The sequence below is a fragment of the Typopeltis vanoorti genome, chromosome 17 (genome assembly GCF_054136105.1).
Source record: "Typopeltis vanoorti isolate ZY-2024b chromosome 17, IOZ_Tvanoo_1.0, whole genome shotgun sequence".
NCBI lineage: Eukaryota > Metazoa > Arthropoda > Arachnida > Uropygi > Thelyphonidae > Typopeltis > Typopeltis vanoorti.
In genome coordinates this window covers 79,895,511-79,919,850 of record NC_143565.1, presented here as the reverse complement: position 1 = coordinate 79,919,850, position 24,340 = coordinate 79,895,511, and the positions used below count along the sequence as shown (strand labels likewise).

The 24,340-nt window shown below is 35.5% G+C and overlaps 1 protein-coding gene across 2 annotated transcripts; it reads left to right on the top strand.

The window, feature by feature from the left end:
- Nucleotides 1-23,961, top strand: LOC150097537 (flavin-containing monooxygenase 5-like). Of its 2 annotated transcripts, XM_090407342.1 has the most exons (4): nucleotides 14-50; nucleotides 18,605-18,665; nucleotides 19,750-20,387; nucleotides 21,908-23,961. In XM_090407342.1, the coding sequence occupies exons 3-4, from the start codon at nucleotides 19,755-19,757 to the stop codon at nucleotides 22,889-22,891; spliced, it is 1,617 nt and encodes a 538-aa protein (XP_090263468.1). In that variant the 5' UTR covers nucleotides 14-50; nucleotides 18,605-18,665; nucleotides 19,750-19,754; the 3' UTR covers nucleotides 22,892-23,961. The 2 variants fall into 2 exon arrangements, with proteins under 2 accessions (XP_090263469.1, XP_090263468.1); XM_090407343.1 differs by lacking the exon at nucleotides 18,605-18,665 and having other exon boundaries at nucleotides 1-50.
- The last annotated feature ends 379 nt before the right edge of the window (nucleotides 23,962-24,340 follow it).

The window sequence follows — 24,340 nt, the reverse complement described above, 5'->3', positions numbered from 1 at the left end:
GCGGTGACAGCGTGTCGTACAAGGTCACGTAGTTCGTAGCGATTGATTTGGTAATGTATTTTGTTCGAATTGGATTTCATATAAGTTTTTAATATTTTTTTTATTCTCCTAACATGAATGTACTATTTGTTTTTAGATCATAATCTCCCAATGCATAATAAGTACATCTTTAAGTGGTAAGACCGGTTTCGATATTATACATGTTTATAGGAAGAGACTTGTAGATCTTGTGTGTCTGTCTCGCTATTTGCCTTTCTCTCGCTATTTCTCATTCTCTCTCTCACTCACTCACTCCAATATTAGTGGGTCAGTGCAGTGTGCATGATTTTGGATGAATTTTGAAGTTAAGTATCAATGTTACTGTTACTCGATTTGAATAATTTGAATGACTATATTGAACGCAGGATTTAAATCATTTTGATCATTTATCCTAAACATGTCGTATTTCATTATAAAATAAATGGAATTTCAATAATTTATTACTATAAACGATTCTTAATTTTAGATTTAATGTACTCGTATATAGTCCCGGCTAATGACTAAATTCCATCTATAAATGATAGACTCGACTTATTGATTGGTTTCCGATTAATTACTGTTTAGAGCTCATCATAATAATATGATATGTTATAGTTTTACAAGGATTTGGACAGTGATTCACGAAGTTCTTTATTCGAAAGTGATTCATTAGACGGGGAGGATATCGTCTGTAACTGACAATGTTCATATGATTTAAAATTAAAAAAAAAAAAACATTTGGGAAGCATTCACTCAAGAAAAGAAACACTTCTACACTGTTTGAGGGGATATCTGTCGAGTCTCCGTGTTTCTGTAGCTCAGTCGGTAATAATAATGTTAGGGGATTGAAATGATGATGATCAGCCAGTAGAATCCCCACGGCTGGGTGAAGGTCCATCCTCCCTAATGCGGGAGGTTGAGTCTACTTCTCCCATGGTGACCGAGTCCATGCTAGAATCTATATTTGTATATATGCATTGACCGATATTAATATTATTCAAAACTAAATAATGTTATTGTGTAGGCTGACCATACGTACCGTTTTGAACGAGACAGTACCTTTTTTTTTTTATATTTCCCGGCCGTCCGTCGTTTTAATAAAAATGTCAATTTTGTCCCGTTTTTAATAAAAACTCTAAATATACTTTAATATTGGTCAATCATAAATTATTATTCATAACCTATAATCGTTTGTGGATCAGTGGACCCTCATAAAATCTATAATTGTGAGGCAGTTGGATACATGGAAACATTTCTGTATGAGGTAGATGGGTACAGATTTTTTCTGAAATGAGCAAAAAAACGTCTAGACTTTCAAGACTTTTGTAATATTGTAGTTTATTCTTTGTCTTCCAGGAAGTACAGCACCTGTTGAGAGAATATTTTTATCCGTTTTAGCCATCCCAATGTCCCGTTTTTGTCTCAAGGAAATATGGTCAGTCTAGTATTGTGTGAATAATAGCACATGTGAAGATCACATGACACCCTTTTTTTTTTTTTTTTGAAGAACCACTGGAATTAACTTCAGTGGATGAGTGACACGTTGTGGATTTATATTTCGGGTGTTCGCTCAGGATTTTAATGGTTCACAAAGGACATTAATTCTATCTTGGGATGCAGTATGTTCTTGCCTGTGTTTATTCAGTAACGTAGTTAAGTAATCGCGCTGATGTGCCTGGGTTGTCACTCTCTACGTGCGTTTCCTGATTTGTATATTGTATGATCAAATAGAGAAATAATTCTGTCCTATCAAGAACGCTATCGTGTACATTATGAAAATATCTAGAAATAGCAAACCATATTAACTCATAATTAGTTATTGCGATAACTAATATTCGAAAGATTGGTATCGTGAAATTTTCATGCAAAATTGACATGTGAAATTTTTAAAAAAATTAAAAATATTAAAAATAAAATAACTCATACTCTTATTAAATTTTGAGTTAATGAAGACTATTTGCATGACATGAAGTTATCAATATTTAGAAACTCTAAGGCTTTATTTTCTTACCAAGCTCAAACATCTAAAATATTACTTGATTCTGAGGAAATTAACATCTCGATCTGATACTAGCAAAATAAATAAGACTAGAAAGAGATAATGGGAAAGATGAGAGAGAGAAAGAGATGCTATTTAGCTTGTGTATGAGAAATGCATTATTGAGAACTACGTTAATAAAATTAACATAATTAAGAAACAGTGAACTTACTAGATTTATTTTTAGTGCAGCAGGATCACGAATATCTTATGTTTGTATACTAGTGAGCTACATGTTTACTTCAGTTGTAGTGGAAAACTGTTTTAGCGACAGTGTCTGCGCATGGCAACGTAAAACCGGTATTATGCATCTGTTCAACTAGGCAGGAGGAAGCGAAAGATAGCATCAGGCAAAGCAGCTTAGCATAATCATTTTTACAAAATATGTAAACAAACATTTCGCATTAATCTAATAACACTGTTCGAATTGTCATGAACTATAAGTTCTCAAAGCTTACAGGAGATACACAAAGTCATCCACGATATGCCATCCACTTGGCCAGCGAGGCCGGTATTTGTGAACAGTATTCTAAGTGAGCGATATTTGGGAGGTGAGTATTGACAAAAGTTGCATATAAATAATGAGTTCGTTATTTATATGCAAAACACAGATTTTTCGATGCAAAGGAAGTCATGGTTGAGATGTGCTTATGCCAAGAGATGCTAGAGGTATCAGTTAGCACAAGAGGAAATATCCAATCTTCAATAAAGATCTGGACATTGTCAAAAAGTGATTAAAAATTAAGAACGGTCTTTCTTGTGTGAAATAAGACAATTTTGCATTTGGCGACATTGAGATTGAGAAGGTTGTTCTCATCCTACTAAGATATAGCCAGACAATCAGTGCTTAGGGAATTGATTATGGAAGTTCTTCTAGCTAGTGATACATAGACATCTCAAGGTTTATCGAAAGAAAAGATGAATTAAATGTACTGTTTTCAGCGAAACTGTTAAAGGAATTGAAGTATAGGGTGATCTGTGAATAAGGGCATGGACAAAATTACAAAAATCCGGAGTATTCCCGTAACGATAGGGAAATTTTTTACAAAACTTATACGGAAAATGTTTCAAAATTCTGTTTCAGAGTTTTGAGATGGTCACCAACCCTTTCCGAAAACTCAGAATCAACAAAGATCATTTTCCACTAAAAAGGATTCCAATGTAGGAAAAGATGCAAATTATCTATCTTTTACATAACTAATGCACAACACCAGTTTTTTTTCTCCCCTCGAATGCCTTTATTTTGTTGTAGGCATCAAGAACAGTTAAAGAATTTCCCTGAAAGGAGAAATTTAGTTCATTTAATTTCGAAAAAAATGTCTGAAAGATAGAATAGTGGTGATAATTATGCTTCGTGAACAAGAGGTGACGCAAAATTAGAATTACGTTCATTTATAAACAATAAAATTTCGTGCCTTAATTGAAATAATCTTGTTTAGTACTTATTCGCTAGCTTTCCACTAGTTTCCCTGTTTTTGCGAATTTCAGAATGAAGCAAAAGTCCATTTCATCGCAGAGTACTGAAAATAAACTGTTATTTAACGATCGATCTTAATAAAATTAATTAACTAGCTTTACAGCGTTGCAGAGTACAGTTTTAAATTCTGGTGGCATTCCGTTGGATGGCATTCCTTATATAACTTTGGAGGCCAACCTTTCCCTATGTCATACATTTTTTCACAAACAATATACCCGATTCATATCCGGGGCTACTTTCTTGACCATAGAAAGAACCCCCAACTATGCCTGCATGTAAGGGCACAAGCGCATTCCGAACAAAAGCCCATTCATTTTCCCCACTGGATCCCTTTGTGTATTATGTAATTATTGAGAGTGTGAAATATTTCTTCTCCAGTTGTTCGGGATGACAAAGTTCTACAAAACACAATATCATCATGAATGTTGTTATCATGCGCATATCTTACGTATATGCGCATGATAATATCATACGTAGCATATAAACTACTCATCATCTGTAACATCAGTAGTTTCGTCTATTTGTAACGCATAATAAGGGCTCTTCTTAATTCTTTCGATTCACTGAGATTCTACGTCACCTGCCATATCATTAATTCTGAGATGGACAGTGTCATTTGAAAGAGGAATGAAATCAACATATTTTAGCAACTTGTTGCCAAACATAGTTTTTACCACATCTTTTATATGTGGAAGTAGTAAATTTTCCCCGATAGATTGAGGTTTCCCTGTTTTTGCTATGCACAAACTTAAGAGATAGGATGCTTCCATTGCTTTCCTATTAATGGAACCCATGGCCGAAACTATATCTTTCCCATGATTTAATATCGATAAGAGTTGCTGATTTTTTTTTTTTTTTTCAATTGGCTTATTTTTCACATCAATGTTAGTTTCTAAATGTCGGAGTTTCGCAGGTTTCATGCACTCGTTCGACAACACTTCATAACACAAAACACATTGAGGTTTCTGTTCACTTTCATCTCCACACCAAGTAAACCGGAATTCCAATGAACTGTTATATTTCCTACTGTATTTTTTTCTTTGAACTGCTTCTTTCTTCTACTTTAATAGTATCAGATTTACTCGCGGTTACAATACGTGCATCACAATTAGGGTTAGCATCACCTGTTTCATTTGCTCTTCTTTTCAAAGTCCTAGTTCTAAGCCACTTTTCCATTATTAAAAACGTTTCCGAAAAATATATAAATATATACATACCGGGGTTAACTCACTTATCATTTAGCCTTGGTATCACTGAGCCTTGGTTGAAGGAGGAAAACCTTCAGTAATAAAAATCAATAAATAACAAGCAATTGGTTGAAATGTGGATAACACATGTTCACTTTAGATCTGACAAAACAGCAAGGGAAGGCGGAAGCAATAAAACTATATTGTTGTTCACTTCATCCCTCTTTTATTACTCGTCATTCTGGCACTGCAATAATTTGTAGCTGCAGAATGACGAATAACAAGAGGGATGAAGTGAACTTTGAACATTCTGAACCCGATTTGTTTTTAAGTCTGTATTTGATTTCAATAATTTTGACTTATTTATTCAATTTTGATTTGTTTGGATAACTAAAATACATATATATATATATTTAATTAATCTAAGTCTCTCTGCGGACCACCTGTTCCATCTTCGCAGACCTTCTGTGGTCCGCGGACAGGTTGAGAAACACTGGTATAGACTATACGATGGTAACTTAAGTAGGCGTTTGTGTCATACTCAGTCAAAAGCTTTGGAAATATGAGTTTCACTAGGCCATTTCATAGCTTGGTTCCATGTGTGGGTGATGTTGGCAAGGAGATCTGCTGTAGACTGAGAGTGACGGATGCATATTGGTGGCCAATGATCAACTAGTTGGTTTCTACGTGGTGAACAAGTTGACTTTTAATGACTTTCTCCATTGTTTTCGGTAGAAGTGAGGTGAGGTGAGTAAGGTGGCTAAATTTGGTTGGCTATATGTGGGCTGCTTTTCCTGCTTAATGTTAGATCGCCGATGATTATGAGAGATTGCAGGATGGGTGTTACTTTGGGAGGACAAGTTTTGCCCGCAGTTGGGATGTCCCATCATTCTTCTGTCACATATCCTTCCAGCTGTAGTCAAAACTGTTTGAGAACTAACATCAGGAACGGAATGGATGGCTTGAGTGCGGATTAGTCATTCAGATTTTTATCCAAAAAGACATCCGATAATCCCTAATAGCTTGGATACCAATAACGCGTCCATTCCTGATGCAAGTTCATGAGCATAAGTTTGTTTTGACCATAGCTGGAAGGGTATGGAGGAGGAAAATGGTGAAAAGAGGTCAACCCCTTTGGGTGATGTTAGAATGCAACCATCTAGATGTGAGAAAAATGGAATAAGACATGGATGGATAGAAATTGCAGGAAACGGCCTTTGAAAGGGATCAGAAGACGCGATTTCCATTTGAGCAGGAGGCAAGTTTGTTTCATTTGACTTTTTCGAAGTCAGATTTTGATTGGCCGATAGTTTTTTTTTTAACAGAACCCACTCAGCTGCTCTCTAGGCTGAGTGGGAAGCTTGAGTTCTGGTTTAAAACCCGTTGCAGTATGCAGAATTCTTTTGAGCTGCTTTAGCACACTTGTTTGAAAACCAACGTTTGGATAGTGGTTCAGGCTTTTGGGAAGAGTGTGGGGGATCATATTCCTCCATGGCAGTAAGAATATATTTCAGTTATTCTATTGGAGAAGGTATCTGGTTTCGAAGATAAACTGGAGTCATCCCCCAAAAACAAAAATGATGGGTAAACGTCATCATCCTATTTGACATTATTATTATAGTCCAAAGAACAAAAAACTGATAGTGATAGATGAATGGCGTTCTGCTGGAAAGGTGATTTTAATAAGGTTATGGTCTGAACTACCAAGAGAATGGCTGATATGTACAGTATTTATCAGAAAACCGATTAAGAAGAGGTGAATGGTGTTGGAAGAAAGTGGACAGGATTATCTGGTGGTCTGGTAGATAAGTGGATAGTTTGTGAAAGATTGTTGCTGAAGGAAAATTTATTTTCAGCCGGCCTGCCAATTTCATTGGTGGGTCTGAAGCCATTTCGAGTTTGGGAACGTTGAAGGCACCAAGAATGAATGAGTCGGTGTTTGGGTATTTGGATTGCAAATGATTAAGCTTCCCTGAGAGATAGTGGAAAAGGTCAGTAGTTGTCAGAATTTGGAGGGCGATAACCACAGCAAATGAATGAAATGGGGACAAGGAAAGTTTGAGTCACTGTGTGTGTGTGTGTGTGTGTGTGTGTGTGTGTGTGTGTGTGTGTGTGTGTGTGTGTGTGTGTGTGTATTTCAAACATGCGGCAGAAGCAATTGGGCATGGTACAACATAGAAAGTTGAGATAGACAGTAAAGGTTGAGATTCTGTTAAGAACAGTAGTGTATGGAGATTGGAATTTTCCAATTTCAAAAAATCGACAAACTCATCTTTTTTTTGAGATGAGTTTGTCGATTTTTTGCGATGTTTTTTTTTTTTGGAAGGGATTAGATTGAAGGTTTGTTTTTCTTATTTTTTGAAGAAAAAATTTATCCACAATACTAACGAATTTCTCTCTGTCTTTCATAGTTCTCTCTGTCTTTCATAGTTGTTTATTGTTAAGAAAGCATTAAAGAGTGCGGACATGTAGTGAAGGTGAAAGAGCTACAGACACACCTCTCACAGAGAGAGAGAGAGAGAGAACGCCCAGTTTCTACTCCATTACTTGGCCTAGATTGTCCCCCCCCCCGCCCACTCGGACTCATTTCATTCCCTTCAAGTACCACCTGGTAAGTGACGGTAGTATCTTTTACTAGCTGATCAGGAAGGTTCTTGACGCTTTACCATTGGATTGTCCTGTGTACCATCATCAGCTGATCCTAATAACCATTTAACTGCTATACCTTCGAATGTGGGATTCTCCACGGTGTGTTCAACAATCCAATAACTTTATCTTATTGGACTATCGGCTGGACAGACATATAGAATTACAATTAGGACAGTTATTATCGTTGAAGAAAAACGTTTACGTCTACATAATGATTTAGTACTGTGAATGATATCTGAATAGAATAAAAACTAATAATTACAAGTACAAGAACAGAGTTTAGAATTAACAGAATGAAGTGCAAACGACTCGGTATATAATCCAACCTTAAAATAATAATAAAAATATAAAATGGAATTAATCTATAACTTGGCTAAACAGCAGAAGCGTTGTCATACAACTAAGCAATAGAAAGGATATAAAAGAGGAAAACTATTTTAAAGACGAAACAGTGGCCTTCTATGTCAACACGATGAAATATGAGGCAGTTATCATCTTCTTGCAGACTGGAAGAAGGAAAATGTTTCTTTCGATTTGTAGGTTATCGGCTAGAATGCAGGAAGTCAAGATTTGTGTTCTGGGATGGTCCATTTTAGAAAATGGGTAAGTGGCTGAGGGAGGAAGTTTCAAAAGGTACATTTTAAAAATAGTTTTAAATGTTTTAACGTTGATGGTAATTATTTATCCTTTTGTATTCTCTCTCTATTTTGAAAGGGACAATTATCTGTCTTTGATATCGATAACGTTTCCTTCTTCTATACTTCGAATATTTTCGAAAGGTGTTATATTATATATGACTCTACGGTCAGCGGCATCATTGTTTGTTTTTGGTCGCTAATGGATGAAAGATATGCTATCTGTGTGTGATATAAATGTCATACATATGCACAATTGATCCTATTTGCATCAGTCAAAATATTATTACAACCATCCTAATACGCATCTTCTTCTTTAACCTTTTGGTTCTGTCCACTGCTGGACAAAGGTCTTCCCCCATGATTTTTCAGACCACTCGGTTTTCTGCCTCTCCCATCCATCTCACTCCTGCAATTTGTTCCAGTTCATTCCTCCACCTTCATCTCGGTCTTCCTCTTTGTCTTGCTGCATCCATTGATCTCCACTCTGTTGTTTTTCTAGTCCATTTCCAATCGCTGCATCTGGCAATATGGCCAGCCCATCTCCACTTAGCCTGTTTAATGTATTTTACAACATCCATGACACCTGCTTGAGATCTTATCCAGGTATTTGTCTTCCTATCTCTTAATGCTATTTTTAGCATACTCCTCTCCATGCGATTTTGTGTTTTTCTCAGCTTTTTTTTAGGGATTCTGTTAAAGTTCATGTTTCTCCTCCGTATGTTAGGACAGGAAGTATGCACTGGTCGAAAGCTTTACGTTTTAGACTCATAGAGATGCCACTTCTGAATATGTTTCTCATTTTCCCATAAGCCATTCATCCAAGGTGAATTCTTCTTTCAATCTATTTTCTTTGGCAATCCTCAAAGGATAACAACTGGCCCAAATATACATATGAAGTAACTTGTTCTCTTTCATGGTTTTCAACTTTGACAGTTCTACAGTTTATATATTTATTTATCATTATTTTTGTTTTTCTCTATTTATTTTTAATCCAATTACTCTGGAGGCTTCATTTAACTGATTTAGCCTTTCTTACAGATCTTCAACATTATCTGCTATTAGGACAATATCATCTACAAATTTCAGATGATGCAGCCTTTCTCCATTTATGTTTATTCCTTTTGTTTCCCCAATCAAGGCTTATAAAAACTTCTTCTGGTGCAGCTGTAAATAATTTGGGAGATATGGTGTCTTGCCGGATGCGTTTTTGTATTGGAAACTTTTCACTGTTTTTATATAATTTAATTACAGAAGATGCATTATTGTAATTATGTTTTAGTGTTTCAATATATGGTTTCTCAATTACCTGGGTGTCAAGTTCTTTTCGTGTTGTAGATGTTTTAACTGAATCAAATGCTTTTTCGTAGTTCTATATAGGCCAGGCATAAGGGTTTGTTGTATTCAATTGATTTTTCAATTATCTGTCTTAATGTGTGAATATGGTCCAAAGTATTGTATTTCTTTCTAAATCCAGCTTGTTCACAGAATTGCAGTCCCTCTAATTTAGATTTTATTCTATTACTTATAATCTTTGTGAAGACTTTATATATGGCGAGGAGTAGGCTCATAGGTCTGTAGTTTTTTTTTATTTCTTCCTTATTGCTCTTTTTAAAAATTAATATTCGAAGTGAATTGTTCCAATTTTTTGGAATTTTTCTGTGTTAGACATTTATTAAGGAGTTTAGTCAGCTGTTTGATGACAGGACTTCCTCTCAGTTTTAAGAAGTCTACCATAATTCCATCTTCTCCTGGAGCCTTTCCACCCTTCATTTCCCGCAATGCCATTTTCATTTCACCTTGCAAGATCTCAGGGGCATCATGTTCTTCCTCACTCGAGTTATCCATAAATGATTCTTGGATGTCTCGGTCCTTGTCTTCATAGAGTTCAGTATAAAATTCCTGAATTCTTTTGATTTCATCTCTATTTTTTATAAGTTCACCATTTTTTCCTCTTACAGCATCTATTTCTTTTGTTCCAACTGATAATATTCGTCTTAGGACCTACACATTGCTATTGTTTTTTTCTTTAATTTTCCTAGTATTATACGATCTAAGTTCATGTTTCATCCTTTTACGTATAGTTTTACAAATTTCAGGATATTCTATTTTATTGGTGTCATTCAAATCTCTTTTCATATCTCTTTTCTTCATCAGATCTAAGGTTTCCTGTCTTAGTTTTCCTCTCTTTGGTGCCTTTTTACACCTCCTATTTCTAGTGCACAATTCAAGATAGATTAATATATCATTAGCATCATCGAGGGTAGTAGCTGTGTCTAAATTGTTTAGTTCATTTTTGAGTGATTCTATAAAGCTTTTATTGTGGTAGAGGTTTTGTAGATTCACTAAATTGGACTCTTTGCTTATGAGCTTATTCCGTTCCCATTTTTTGTTGATCCATACTTTTGCCCTTACTTTCACTTCCAGTATTAAATCTATTAAGCACTTCGGTATTATTTATTATATATCTTCTGTTGTCTTCTGAAGTCTACTTCATTGGAAGTTTGTCCATTTAGGCTTCTCCAAGTCCATTTTTGGTTTATTGTCTTCTTGAAAAAGCATAATAAAGAGGTTATTTTCTTCTGCGAATTCAATAAGTCTTTCTCCTCTTTCGTTTCTCTGTCCAAATCCAAATTTACTGATGGAGTTCAGATGGTCATCTCTGCTTCCACTCTTGGCATTAAAGTCACCCATTATAATTATGTAGAATTTTTAGAATTATTTAATGTGGATTCTAATGTTTCATAAAAATCTTCAATCTCTTCATCTGGATGGTCGATAGTTGGGATGTATATTTGTATAATTTTCAGTTGGTATCTTTTATTTATGAAGAGACTTAGTTCAGCTATTCTTGATGTTATTTTACTAACAAACAGGACATTATCCTTGATTGTTTTATTTATTAGGAATCCTACGTCACCAGTTGAGTTTCTGTCACATTCACAGTGGTAGAGTAGATGTCCATCTTTGAATTGCAAGCGTTTCTTCTTTGCTTCTTATCTCTGAAAGGTCCACAACGTCCCATTTTACATGTTTCAATTCCTTCATCAGTTCTATCATCATCCCGTAGAGATCTGCAGTTATGTTCCTACTAATATTCTTCTATCATTGTGCACTGTAGATGGACTCATTGTAGCTACAGTCTCCACTAGATACATATTTTGCGACCTAGATCCTCTGCCTAAGTCCAGGACGCGTCCCTTTTTATACTGGGCGACGGACGAGCCAGTATAAATGTCATATATATGACAATGTGATATAAATGTCATACATATGCACAGTTAATCCTATTTTCATCAGTCAAAATATTATTACAACCATCCTAATACGCATACCGACGACTAAATTAGAAACCTTTGTGCAGATACACGTAAAGGTCATATACGCAACGTATATGCACAATAATAGGGTCAAGTGCGTCACCACGTATTCTAGGCAACTATTTAAGAATGCTTCTGGTCAATAATCATAAGTGGTGTTTATCACAATGGAAAAAACAAACGATCTTTCGGAGTTCGATAAAGGACTTATTGTAGGTACAAGGGTGGCTGAAGCCACCATTTCGAAAACAGCAGAGCTGACTGGTTTCTCAAAATGTGAGATATCCGAGGTATTTAATCAGTGGAAAAATAATCCCCATCGCTTTGTTCTAAGAGGGCTACCTGTGGTTCTAAGACCATTCTGTCAGTTTCGACATCGCGGTGGTCTGGGAAGGATTGTACGGATAAACATACGGACAAACTTCCTGTGTGTGCAGCAGTTGACCAAAGCATGTAATGAAGGCTGTTCGCGATACATCTCACCGCACTATGGGCAGGGAATTGAAGGGCATCTGTATTGGCAGTCGCATGCCGATACGGAAACCACTGATTTCTGTGAAGAACCGCAAAGGTCGTCTACAGTAGTGTCAGGAACACCTTGATAAAAGTCATGTGACCCGAGAAGTCACAGTACGACTTGTTCTGTATCGACGGTAGGCAAAGAGTTTGGCGGTAGCATCATGAAGCAATGAACGCAGCTTATCTTATAAATACAACGGAAGGTTGTAGAGGTGTTGTCATGGTGTAGGCCATGTTCTGTTGGTATGGAACGGTTCCATGATATTGCTGGAAGGTCGGGTGTCGTCCGAGTAATATCTGAATATTCTTGCCAATCAAGTCAATCCTACAATGTTGACTTTTTATCCAGTAGGTGACGGTTGTGTCATGGACGAGAATGCTACGGTCCATCGCTGAAGAATTGTTCAGCAGTGATTCAGCGAGCATGACAGCGACTTCCACAACCTTTCCTGATCACTCCAAAGCCCGGATCTGAAGTCTATTGAGAATGTGTGGGACATGTTAAAACAGATCCTGGACCAAATTCCTCTTCTGTCAAATCTGAGCTAGTTAAAGGACTGTCTGGTGAATGCCTGGTTTGTTGTAGACGTAGATGCAATCCAACACATTGTGGAATCTATGCCAAACCGCATCTGTGCTGTAATTCGCACTAAAGGAGGTCCAACACGGCATTAAATAAAAGTTTCTTATTCAATTGCCTGTGTGTGTGTGTGTGTGGGTGGATGGGTGTAGTTTGTAGCCCAATCTAGGTGCCAGAACTGTTCCTACGCGGTCTTATAGAGTTCATGATGTATCATGCTGTCAAGATTACTTTCCGTAGATATGTGAGCGTTCGAAACTGAGGATTTAAAGTACTGATCTCTCGATCAACGTAATGCTTGATGTTCTATGGGTTTCAAATCAGGCGAATTCGGCGGCCATGATGACACAGGAAATTCGGTGTTATCGTGTTCGGCGAATCACTCTCGAATGTCATCGGAACACACCTGTGCAATCATCATCATGAAGGAATCCGCGTGATTATTCGAAAGGAATATGCGCTTTGTAGTATTCATAGTAGTCTATAGATATCAGAGCTCCAAAAAGATTTCTCAGAAAGCATCCCCTGTACTGTAACGCTACTACCTTCTTCGTGGTTTTGCTGGACTATGACGTCTCGGTGATTCTGTCCTCGGCTTATTGCATAATCCTCCATAGATGGAAACGAAATTAATATGAAAAATACAATTTAATTTTTGTTCAGTCTTGAATGGTCCAATGACTTGCAGATGCAAAATATAGTCCTAATCATCGATGATTAAGCATAGACATGAATACCTTGACTGTGCGCCTATTTTAGAAGTCCATATGGAGTGGGGAACGTTGGTTTCTTTTGTCTGAGAAACCGCACTCATTCCCTAGTTAAATTCAATGGTCAGCCATTGTGCAATTTTTTTTCTGTTGGCTTGCACACTCCGGGACAACCTGCGTTCACCACGAGAATCAATGAGACACCGGGGTCCACTATTAGCTCAGCGACTTTTGTTCTGTCTAGTATCATGTCTTAATATCTAAATACTACTATTATGTTTGCAAATCGTCTGATTTGAAACCCACAGAACATCATAGATTACGTTGATCTTAATTCACCCACAGTACAGTACAAAATGTACTATAGGTTTACAAATAACCTTTCCTGGTGGAAGCAACGAAAAAAAAAATAAAAGCTTAATTCTTGCAAATCTAAATGTAGCTTGCCGTATTTTTAAGCGTGTTATGATTACCGCAGTTAGCGATGGAGGGTAAGTGATATGCGTTGTACCACAAGTGGTTATCCTGTTTTCCGATTTGTAGCAGATTCGAAAGATAAGCTTTTTACTGCTTAGGGCAATTTTTAGGTTTAGGAAATCAATGGTTTTCTTTAGTCTCTGATCCAAATTAACAATAACCATGTCTTCCTCATTCCGGTCTATCGTGAGAAGATAGAGTACCATACGATGTTGATGCACTGTATCAGCATTTTTCCTTCATTGTTTAAAATATTTCCTTTTCATTTTGTTTTTCTTTCTCTTTAGTAGCCCTCTAACACAGAAACGTTCATGTTTAGAAAAACTGCGATCCTTTGAATATACACGTCATTGGTTATTTTATTATTTTACTTTTTTTTCCTGTTCTTCTACACCTAATTATCGGTCATCAATTAAGCAACATGAAATAATATAAAGAACCATGTTTTATCATTAAAAAAAAATCAGCTAACGCCTTTTTATTCCCGTATACGGGGAGTAGGCGAGGCCATTTAGCCCTATCTAACTTTTGGAGACTGAGTGGGCAGTTCAATCTCCACTGGTACCAATCAGAGATAGATGGCCCAAGGCTATCACTAATTAAGCGGTACACAGTGAAGAGAGAAGGCTGAAATGTGCCGCCATCTCGTGGTCCCTAACCCTACCACAATATATTTAATATCTGAAATAATGTGTGTTCTATGGTCGATTTTCTTGAGTTTACGGGACGAAAAACCGAGTTTCCAGGAGGAAAAACCCGCTTCCCCGTGCCAGAGATCGACTAACTCGGGAACCGGTCGAAAACAGGTTTAGAAAAATTTCCTCTAGTCGCCGACTAGACTCGAAACCAAGTCTTCCTTCGTGCGGCCAAGCGCCGTGGTATGCAAACGCCACATCCACTGAGCTACACAGGCTTTTTATCATATCAGTGCTAATCAAAAGAACGAAATGTTATTTATGCACTACCTTCCAGCTAAATGAATCCCCTTAATTTTTAATTTTAATTTAGAGATACATTACTGAACACGAAACCAATTAAATAAAAAAAAATTCTCTAAAAGTTTGTAAGCATTACTGCTCCAGTGACCTGTCCTAGTTACACAGCATATTAACAAGGCATGCTTCAAATGTCGCAGAAAGTTACCTTGCCCAGACAACACCCTCAACGACCTCCTTTCTCAAACAACTAAAGCCAAAGAAATCATGACACCCCTGATGTGTGCACGTTCCAAAGATATTCGAATATAAGTAGTTAAATGTGAAAATTAAATGTCTCTTTCCATATCAGCGAACTTCTAGTTTGTTATTCTTTTTCAGTAATATTTTTTCTTTCTTGTTTTTATGCGCATCCCACTACGAAAGGTTATAAACCATTGGTGATTTAAGGATTATAAATCTATAAATCTTGTTACAAACCAAACGTAGGACTTTTTCAAGGCCATTTTAGGCGTTCGATAAGCATCGGGGCGGTCTTAAACTAGGAAAGAAATTCATCTATAACTTAAAGGCATTTTTAAGTGGTGAATACATTATGGTACGCATCAGAAATCTGCATGCATAAATATATTTTAAAATATTTAAAAGCAATATATCGAAGTATGACAAATGCAATCCTCTGTATAACACACAATAAAAATGATTTTTAACATATAGCTTGATCAATAAAGAATTCCATCCACTCTTTATAGATTATGATAAATCATTCGATAATGTAAAAGAGAGAAACTCTGAGAAATGTAAAGAACTATTCGCATTTAACTTATACCTGGACTTATCAGAAATTGGAAAACTCAGTTAAGAGTAAACGTTATATCTCCGATTTTTTTTTAAATTAAAAATCTTATGTTTGCAGATAATCAAGTGATTTTATCTAGTGACCAAAATACATTACAAAGGTGTTTCAAGATATATCTGAGATACATAAAATAACAAACATACAAAATATTTCAATTGTTAAGTTCTGAATGAAACTTAACAATTGAATTAATTCACGTTTCCTACAGACTTAATATGGGCTTGCATTTTGAATCAGTTATTGATATATCAGATAAACTAAATTCTTGTAATTTACCAAAATATTACTAAACTGAGAATCTTTCATTTATTTATGTTATGATGTAAAGTATTGTAAATTGCTAAATTGTTTAAACCTTACTGCTTTTGTGTAAGTACTTATAAATTGCTGGGAGAAAAAGATAATCCGATTAAGTAAAAGTAGCCTAGAATCTACACGTGCACCCTTTTGGTAAGGAAGCTGTTACCTCCCCCCCCCCCCCCCCCCACACACACACTCATACACTCCGAAGAATACGTTAGGATTCTGTGTGTGGCGCTGAGTACTGGGTGACGTAGGGTGAGATGGATATAGGGGAGGAGAACTCGATGACGTAGGGTGAACGTGTGGCGCGCAATTTAAAAAGGTCGTGCAGCTTTCAGCGCCTAGAAGGGCATTCTTAGGCTTTCTTACGCTTTGGATCTCGCGCCTTCTTTTGTGGATGAAATAGTGTGAGAGCACGTGGAGCTAACTTAGTAATTCAGTTAACAAATGGCCTTAGTATTGAAGAATAAGTTTGATCTATCAAGTTGAATTTGTAAACTATAAATGAAGTTCTTTGTCATGCATGCTATGATAGAGATTGAGAATCTGAATCATTAATATTCATTCCTTAGCAATTGCAGATTACTTAATCAGAGTAAATTCATAATGTATAAGATGTCTGAATTGAATTAAATGTTTTGCTTTTTAAGTTCAACTGATGACTTGCCTGATTTTCTTCTCTATTGCAATTTCTCATAAAATACGGACCACAGCGGGAGATTAATTTATAGAGAGGCTACTGCAAAAGTAATTTATAGTGAAGTAAGATCGTATGCTAAACTGAATAAATATTAATAAGGATCTTTAATAATATATCGACATATGTCGCAGAAATGCAGTTCCTCAGAAGTGGTGTAATTGGAGTGACATCACTCGATCATGTTAGAAATGGAATAATTAAGAACAACTTAGAAATCTTTAGTTTCATAATACCAGTGAGTATCGAACCAATCTACTGGACCCTGTAAAACGAAGGAAAGTCCGGTCCATTGAGAGAATACAAAAAACTATTACTAAATATGTCGAAAACACCTCTGGTGGCTGATAATTTTATCTTAAATAGCACTAGGAGGTTTGACTTCTGCTACCAGAGACGACCTAGAATCACCTGGATCGATAATATTACAAAATGGACTCTTCACCTTGTTAGGGAGATCCCACGACACCTGGAGAGAGGTTATGTTAGGGCTATCACCTTTATAGTGGTATGTATAGACTATGGATGAATAAGACGTACAACTCATGCATTCAGAATCGCAGAATTCGTTGAACACTGAATTGGACATTGGTCGTACAAGTAAAAAAAAAAAAATCGACTGATCAAATGAAGGGACGGGGCGAAATAGACTTAAGTCCTTCAGCCTACAGTTTGAAGTAGAAGTTGGAACAATCTTATATTGAAAATGATATATCGTCAAGCATGAACACAACTGAACACTGAATCAGAAAATATTTGCTATCCGCGACACCTGCTTGAGAACACTGTAAGACCAATGATATCAAATTGAATAACATTTGGTGGTTAATAGCCATGTTAGAGAAGGCTTCTCACATTTTCAATGGTTTTAGTCGCATCACTCAAACCTATACCATCAAAAATTTCCCATTTCTGACTACTAATAATTAATAACACTTAGTTTATAGTATCTTAGTCTGATTTATAATGCAAGTTATTATTTTATACAGTTCTGTTTCAATTAATTTTCAAGAATGATTCATGGGAAATAACTATTAGCTTATTGTTCTGTACTGTTTTGTAAGTTCCGTCCCATTTAGCATGCAATCCTTCAGGACATTGCGTACATTCCCTTTCAAAGTAGAGAATGGTGAAAGTTATCACCGGATTTGAAGAGAATCCTTGCAGTGCCCTGACAGAAATTCACTCGCAAAAGTAGCATTTATTTTTTTAACTATAATACCGTAGCAAGTTCTGCGGTATTATCTGCGGAGTCATTTAATTTTTGCGAGAAATTATATTTAGAATAGCGAAACATGAAAGAAGTGCGGTTGAAATATTCATGAGCAGTTCATACCAAGTGATCAGTCCGACTAACACTTTAAGTATTTTAAAGGGCATTTTATTTAATTTTTTTTTATGATAACGTATTTCCCATTATATCATGAGAGAGTCACGTGGTTCTAATTTCATGAAATTATTTCCCTACAGCGGAAAGTAGAAAACAAATAGTCATAATCGTGCATCTACGGTCTGCATTATACCTCGGAGGGTGTTGCAAGTATCCTTCTCCTGAATGCGGAATTCCGTTTTTTTTTACAGTTTCTGTGTGTGTTGGGGGGAGCTTATTTAATGGGAAAAGTCATTCCAGGAAGATATTTTTAGAAGCTGTTTTTGATAATCGTGATCAAAACGGATAAATGGAAAGCTATGTGTTTAAATGGACCCGTCGTATTATCAAAGACTAATAAAACAAACAATAAATAACTGAATAATTCATTTTTCAGACGATCGCAATCAGCACTTTTCCAAATAAGTAAAAATAAATTGTCTAAAATGAATTGGGATTTTCTGCTACGGATTGGTAGTGGTTCACAACAGAGTAGAGAAAACATGTATCGAATCTGTTCTTCTTTTAGTGCATTTTCTTGAACATACGCCATCTATTGGCAGTAAAAACAAACCAGTTATCATGTGTGCATATTAATCATTATATTTCGATAAAAGAATCAAAGCGATCTTTCATTCTGTTTTAATTCCAAAAGATTTCAAGATTTTATGAATGTTTGCTTCTCTTGCAGTTACATGGTTAGTAACAGTCCATCCCAATCACTCTTCTTGACATGGCAAATTTCACTTATGCGCGCGCCTAGATCTGCCAATCTGGAATCTTAAATTCTTTCTGTCTACTAGAAAATAAAACGCCCTTTTCTCTTTACAGAAAGAGACATCTCAGAAGACCGCAAGAACCAAGTAAATAAATACAGGGGCGACACAAAAAGGTATCCACACTTTGAATAATTATAAATACAATGTTTATTGAGATGCATCTAAGTTTACTGAACTAAGACCATTTTCAGTCATATAAGACGTTGAAAAACTTCCAAGGATTTTGGTTTATTTTTGTTCACATCATTGTATAAAATTCATAATATAAATAGTTAGAAAAATATTGGTTTCAATACAGGTTTTAGTTAATTTAGATCAATAAAAAATTTACCCTTTTCTTTAAATAAAAGTGTTGACTGTCTCATTCCTGGTTTCGCATGTCTGATACATAAATTCTACACCAATGCATTATTTTTATTACGATTAACTGCACTTTTTTCATAATGTTCTCATTATGAAATCAATGCAATATATACGTTGCATCAATTAATGCTATGTATTAATTAATGCAATGTATATATTGCCTACGCATCTATGAATCACATACAGTATAGCATGCCACAAACGCATATTCTATTATTTATTCGCGATTTTAAAAATTAAGTATTTCCTCATTTGTTATATGGTCTTTATCTTTCGTCAAACAGCGTTACATTGTGGCTAGCGTGATGCGTAATATTTTTTTTTCGCCCGAAAAACTAATTTTTGCCCTCAAAGAGACAGTTTTCTCACACCGAAGACGATTCGCCTATAGAGGGACACTAATTTAAAACAACTTTTACATATTTTAATTGCTCCAAAAACAATTCTTGATCTGATCAACACCTTCTGATCAACAAATGAGTCGGTCTGGGCGACACTTGGCATCGGTGGGAAGAGCGAGGCAGTGATTTTCGAAACACGTACATAGTATACGTTACATTAATAAGCTCTCAAAATTCATTTAGCCATGATAACGTTTTGCGACTTTAAGTTTCTTAATGTCATCGTGATTGCCTTGCATCAATCTTTGTAATGTACGCTTTGAGGGGATAATGGAGGGCAACTGAGTTACGTTTAAGATGCATTTTCTTTTACTATTTATTTACTATTTATCAATTAAAATTTTACGAAATCAGGATCATGCTAACTACTTTAATTAATAAATACAAATTGTTTTCAAAAATTGAACTGCTCATAGATTCTCTCTATTTGTAGTTAGAATGGCAGAGACGAAGAAAATTGCCGTGATTGGAGCAGGAGTTAGTGGTCTAGCAGCAATAAAAGCATGCAAAGAAGAACAGATGGATGTGGTCTGCTTTGAAAAAACGAATGATTTTGGTGGAGTATGGAGATATCGGGATGAAGATATTGACCATATTCCTTCAGTAATGAAGTCAACCGTCATGAATACCAATAAAGAATCCAGCGCGTACAGCGACTTCCCCCCACCAGGTAACTTCTCATGCTTCCTGAGCAACAAACAGGCCTTGGAATACTATCAGATGTATGCGAAAAATTTCGATTTGTTACGTCACATAAAGTACCACCAAGAAGTTATAAAAGTATCGAAGTCCTCCGACTATGAGGTCACTGGAAAGTGGGTGGTGACGGTAAGAAATACCCAAGACAATAATACATCTCAAGGTATATTCCATGGTGTGATGGTGTGCATTGGTCATAATTCGTTTCCACATATTCCAGAGATCCCTGGGATGAAGGAGTTCAAAGGAAAAGTGTCGCATTCTCACAGTGTAAAACACGGTAAGGGATATGAAGGCAAAACTGTTGCAGTTATCGGAATTGGAAATTCTGCCGTGGACGCTGCCGTAGAACTTAGCTACGTATGCGAAAAGGTTTGTACCTCTTCATTCTGGATAACTTAGAGATAAAAACAATATAAATATCAAGATTTGGAAATATCTTCTTTTATGTCATATGCAGGGTGGTTCAAAATTCCACGTACAAACTTTGAGGGGAGGTAGCGAACATCAAGATCAACCCTATTCACATGGGAAAGCATGACCGGAAACGCCACCCGAAAGTGATAGGTGGCGCTGTTCGCCAGCCCTCCAGGTGAGCAATTGGGGCTTCCTCATTCAATCTTTTTGACGTCGTACGAAGAACAAGCGTCGTTTTACGAACGCTGAGATGGCAGACATGCACCTCGTTTACCATATTATGTATCCAACTACTATTGAACTGTTCAGTTACGCCTAATAAAGTTTTATACACTACTTACTGCCTTGTTATTTCTGTATCTTTGTGTCCCTGTTAGTACCTTCCGTGATCATGCTTTCCTATGTGAATATGGTTGATTTTGATGTTCTCTACCTCCCCTCGAAATTTGTACGTGGAATTTTGAACCACCCTGTATATTATATTACATTACATTATTTAAAATAAAAGAAAAATAAGAGACACACTAGGAGATCAATTCACTTACTGCTGAAGAAAGAAAGAAAAGCTAAGTGCAATAAACTCTTACTGTTTTATGTTATAGGTATATCCTAAACAAACTTATAAACGTCAGTTAAATCTTCTCTGTGATTCCTGTTAGATTAAATTCATCAATTCCAATTACCCCATAGTTGGCATGCTCTTTAACCAACAGGATGCGTAGTCTTCCAGTCCCTATTTTCATTGGACATAGAACGTCTTTCGGTCGGTGTAGCTAAATTTCATCGCTCTGTGATAGACCGCTGTCCCGTTTATTGGAGGTGTGAAGTCGCTTGTAAAAGTTCCGTGTTTAGTCCCTTGAATGCGATTTTCTGATTGTGTATAAAATACAAATAATAAATAATAAATAGTATTTATCATTTTTATAACCTTCCCGATGTAGAAGTTACAGAAAAAAATTGATTATCATGAATATTAACAATACAATCCATCCATTAACTTAGTGAATTTTCTGTAAAATATATTTGATTCTATTCACATTCTTTTTTTGACATTTTTGCAAATAAACTTATGCATCAATCCATCCAATGTTTTGCTGACAACACACACACACACACACACACACACACGTCTATATACATATATTTATGAAAGGTTGAAGATTCAGCTTATTCAGTACTGATATTTCTCATTTGTAAAATACGTTTTTGAATATATTTCTTAATAAATTTTAGACTTTTATTAAAATGTGTTTATTATTTCTATCACATATATACGGTATATCACAAAATCTTTCAAGCATTAGATATACATGGTACTCAACTTCTTCCGTAAAATATTTCAATAATAAAAATTATCATGAGAACCAATCACTTTTATCAATATCACTTTTATTTCCCCCCCCCTACTCGCTAATTTAAATTTGCATTACTCACTATTTGGCTAAATCTAACGTGCTTTTTCTCTCTTTCTTCAGGTATATTTAAGTACTAGAAGAGGAGCCTGGATAGCTACACGTCTATTATCTAATGGAAAAGCATTTGACTTCTTTTCTCGATGGGATAACTTCATCAGTAGTTATTTACCTTACAATATGTTGAGCTCTAAGTTCGAAAAAACGATCTACGGTACAATAAATCATGACTTCTATGGTTTAACTCCCAAACACAAACCTCCAAGTCAACATCCAACTATTACCGACAACTTTCAAGCTCGGCTCCTGTGTGGAGGTATCGTTTTAAAGAAGGGAATATTAAAATTTTCCGAAAAGGGTGCTTTGTTTGAAGGAGATAAAGATTTGACGATGTTGGATGCTGTAGTTCTGGCTACAGGATATAATATTAAATTCCCTTTCCTTGATGAAAATGTATTTGACAGTGACAGCGGGGTTCAATTGTATAAATATGTGTTTCTTCCAAAACTTTCTCATCCTACTCTTGCAGTCATTGGTTTGATTGAAACTTTAGGTGCTCTGTGTCCTGCTCTTGAATTGCAGTCAAGGTGGGCTGCTCTTGTGATCAACGGAAAACTTCAGCTTCCTCCAACGACTAAAATGGAAGAAGATGTAAAAATTATGAACACAGTAATCAGGATGACTTTTATTCCTAGCTCTCGCCATCGTATAATGACTTATTGGTTACCATATTTGGACACTATAGCCACTCTCATTGGAGCTAAGCCTAATTTATTGCATATGTTTTTTACAGATCCAAAGTTATTTTGGACATGTCTTACTGCGCCATGTTTTCCTTACCAGTATCGTCTTCAAGGACCTCATAAGTGGTCTGGAGCACGGGAAGCTATTTTAAACTGGGAAAAAAGATTTCGAGAACCATTTCACAAGGGCTCAGTGAATAGAAAAAAACATTCCACCGATCTGGGTTGGTTTCTGATGATTGGAATCATTATGGTCATCCTTGCCTTTTTATGGAGATACAGTTTCCCAAATACGCATAATTAAAATATGCCAAAACGATCACCGAAATATTTGTAATATCCACTCTTTTCTAATATGAACATCAACAGTTAGTTATCGAGTAAATAATGGGTGTGCTTGCATTTATAACGACACTATATTTTTACGATACTGTATTTTATACGTTTCCTTGTTGATATCTACATATGTCAATATCATAAATGGAATATTTTTGAATTTAGCAGCGCAGATAGAGATAATCTTTATCCACCTAAAGCAAAATAATTATGATTTATAAATATTATTTATAATATTCATAGTTTTGGCAGTAATCTGCATGCAAACTATAATTCACTGTACAAGTAGCATAACTGAAGTAGCTATCTTACTTCGACTTCATAATAAAATTTAACATAAGTCAGCTGACTTTGAAGTTAAGGTCACAATCCACTTTCTTCATGAATAGTTGAACAAAACTAAATGTATATTTTTTGAAGCGCACATTAACCTCCATTATTTTTTTTCCAGTGAGAATAATATATTCTAACTAATTTTTGTATAAGTCAAAATATTTCTTTTCGAAGACTTCCATTATCTTAAAATTAATTTATGTTGTTACAATTAGGATAAAAATTACTTGTTATCTTGAAGCATACAGTTTAGCTCGTTTAGATAAAAAGCATAACCTCCAAAATAATTTCAAATGAATCAGTCATATAATTTTAATTCAATATGCGATATTTGGATAATCCTTATGAAACTGCATTCATTATGATAAATTGCACTTCATTGATAGTCTAATCTTTTGCATATTTTTGAAAGAGTATCACCACTCATGAATCTTTTATAGGAAAGCTATATAGGCTATGATCGTTGCAGATTTAGTCATTCGCTAATTCTGAAAAATTTTAATAATCTCTTGTATATAATATTTGTATACGTTTACCATTATTTTATACAACTGTATATATAAGATAATAATGTCAACTTTTCATATATAGTACTGTACTATCAGAGCATCCTGTATAGCCGATGCAACAATTCATCACATTGTTGCATATCAACAATGTGATGAAGATGATAATGTATTATAAGACGCTGTATTGTTATCTTGCTGTAATAATAAACTGTTTCTAACATAAGGATTTTCAGTGAACTGAGTTACTTTGCTTATTTTAAGAATAGTTTTCCCTCTCAGTAAATACAATTTATTTAGTCAAGAGTAAAGGAAAAAATGCTATTCTGAATACCACATCGAAAGTAGGGCAGGGTACTTTATTTATTTTATTTTTTTGGAAATACTGCTAACATTAACAAGATTGCCAATCGTAAATCTATTTAATACAGTGAGAAGAAGACAGGTATTTTGGATCATATTCAACATGGAATGTCAAGCGTTTTTATTATTATTTTACCATTTTATTCATATTGTACGTAAGCATTTCTTCCCAAATTTATTTGTCCCATCTGAAAACTGTATTGTAATTTATTTGT

Bases quoted from the DNA above. Each gene is read 5' to 3' on its own strand.
- LOC150097537 (XM_090407343.1), top strand. From the start codon at position 19,755: ATGGCAGAGACGAAGAAAATTGCCGTGATTGGAGCAGGAGTTAGTGGT. The intron at 20,388-21,907 runs GTTTGTACCTCT...CTCTTTCTTCAG, and splicing joins TTAGCTACGTATGCGAAAAG to GTATATTTAAGTACTAGAAG.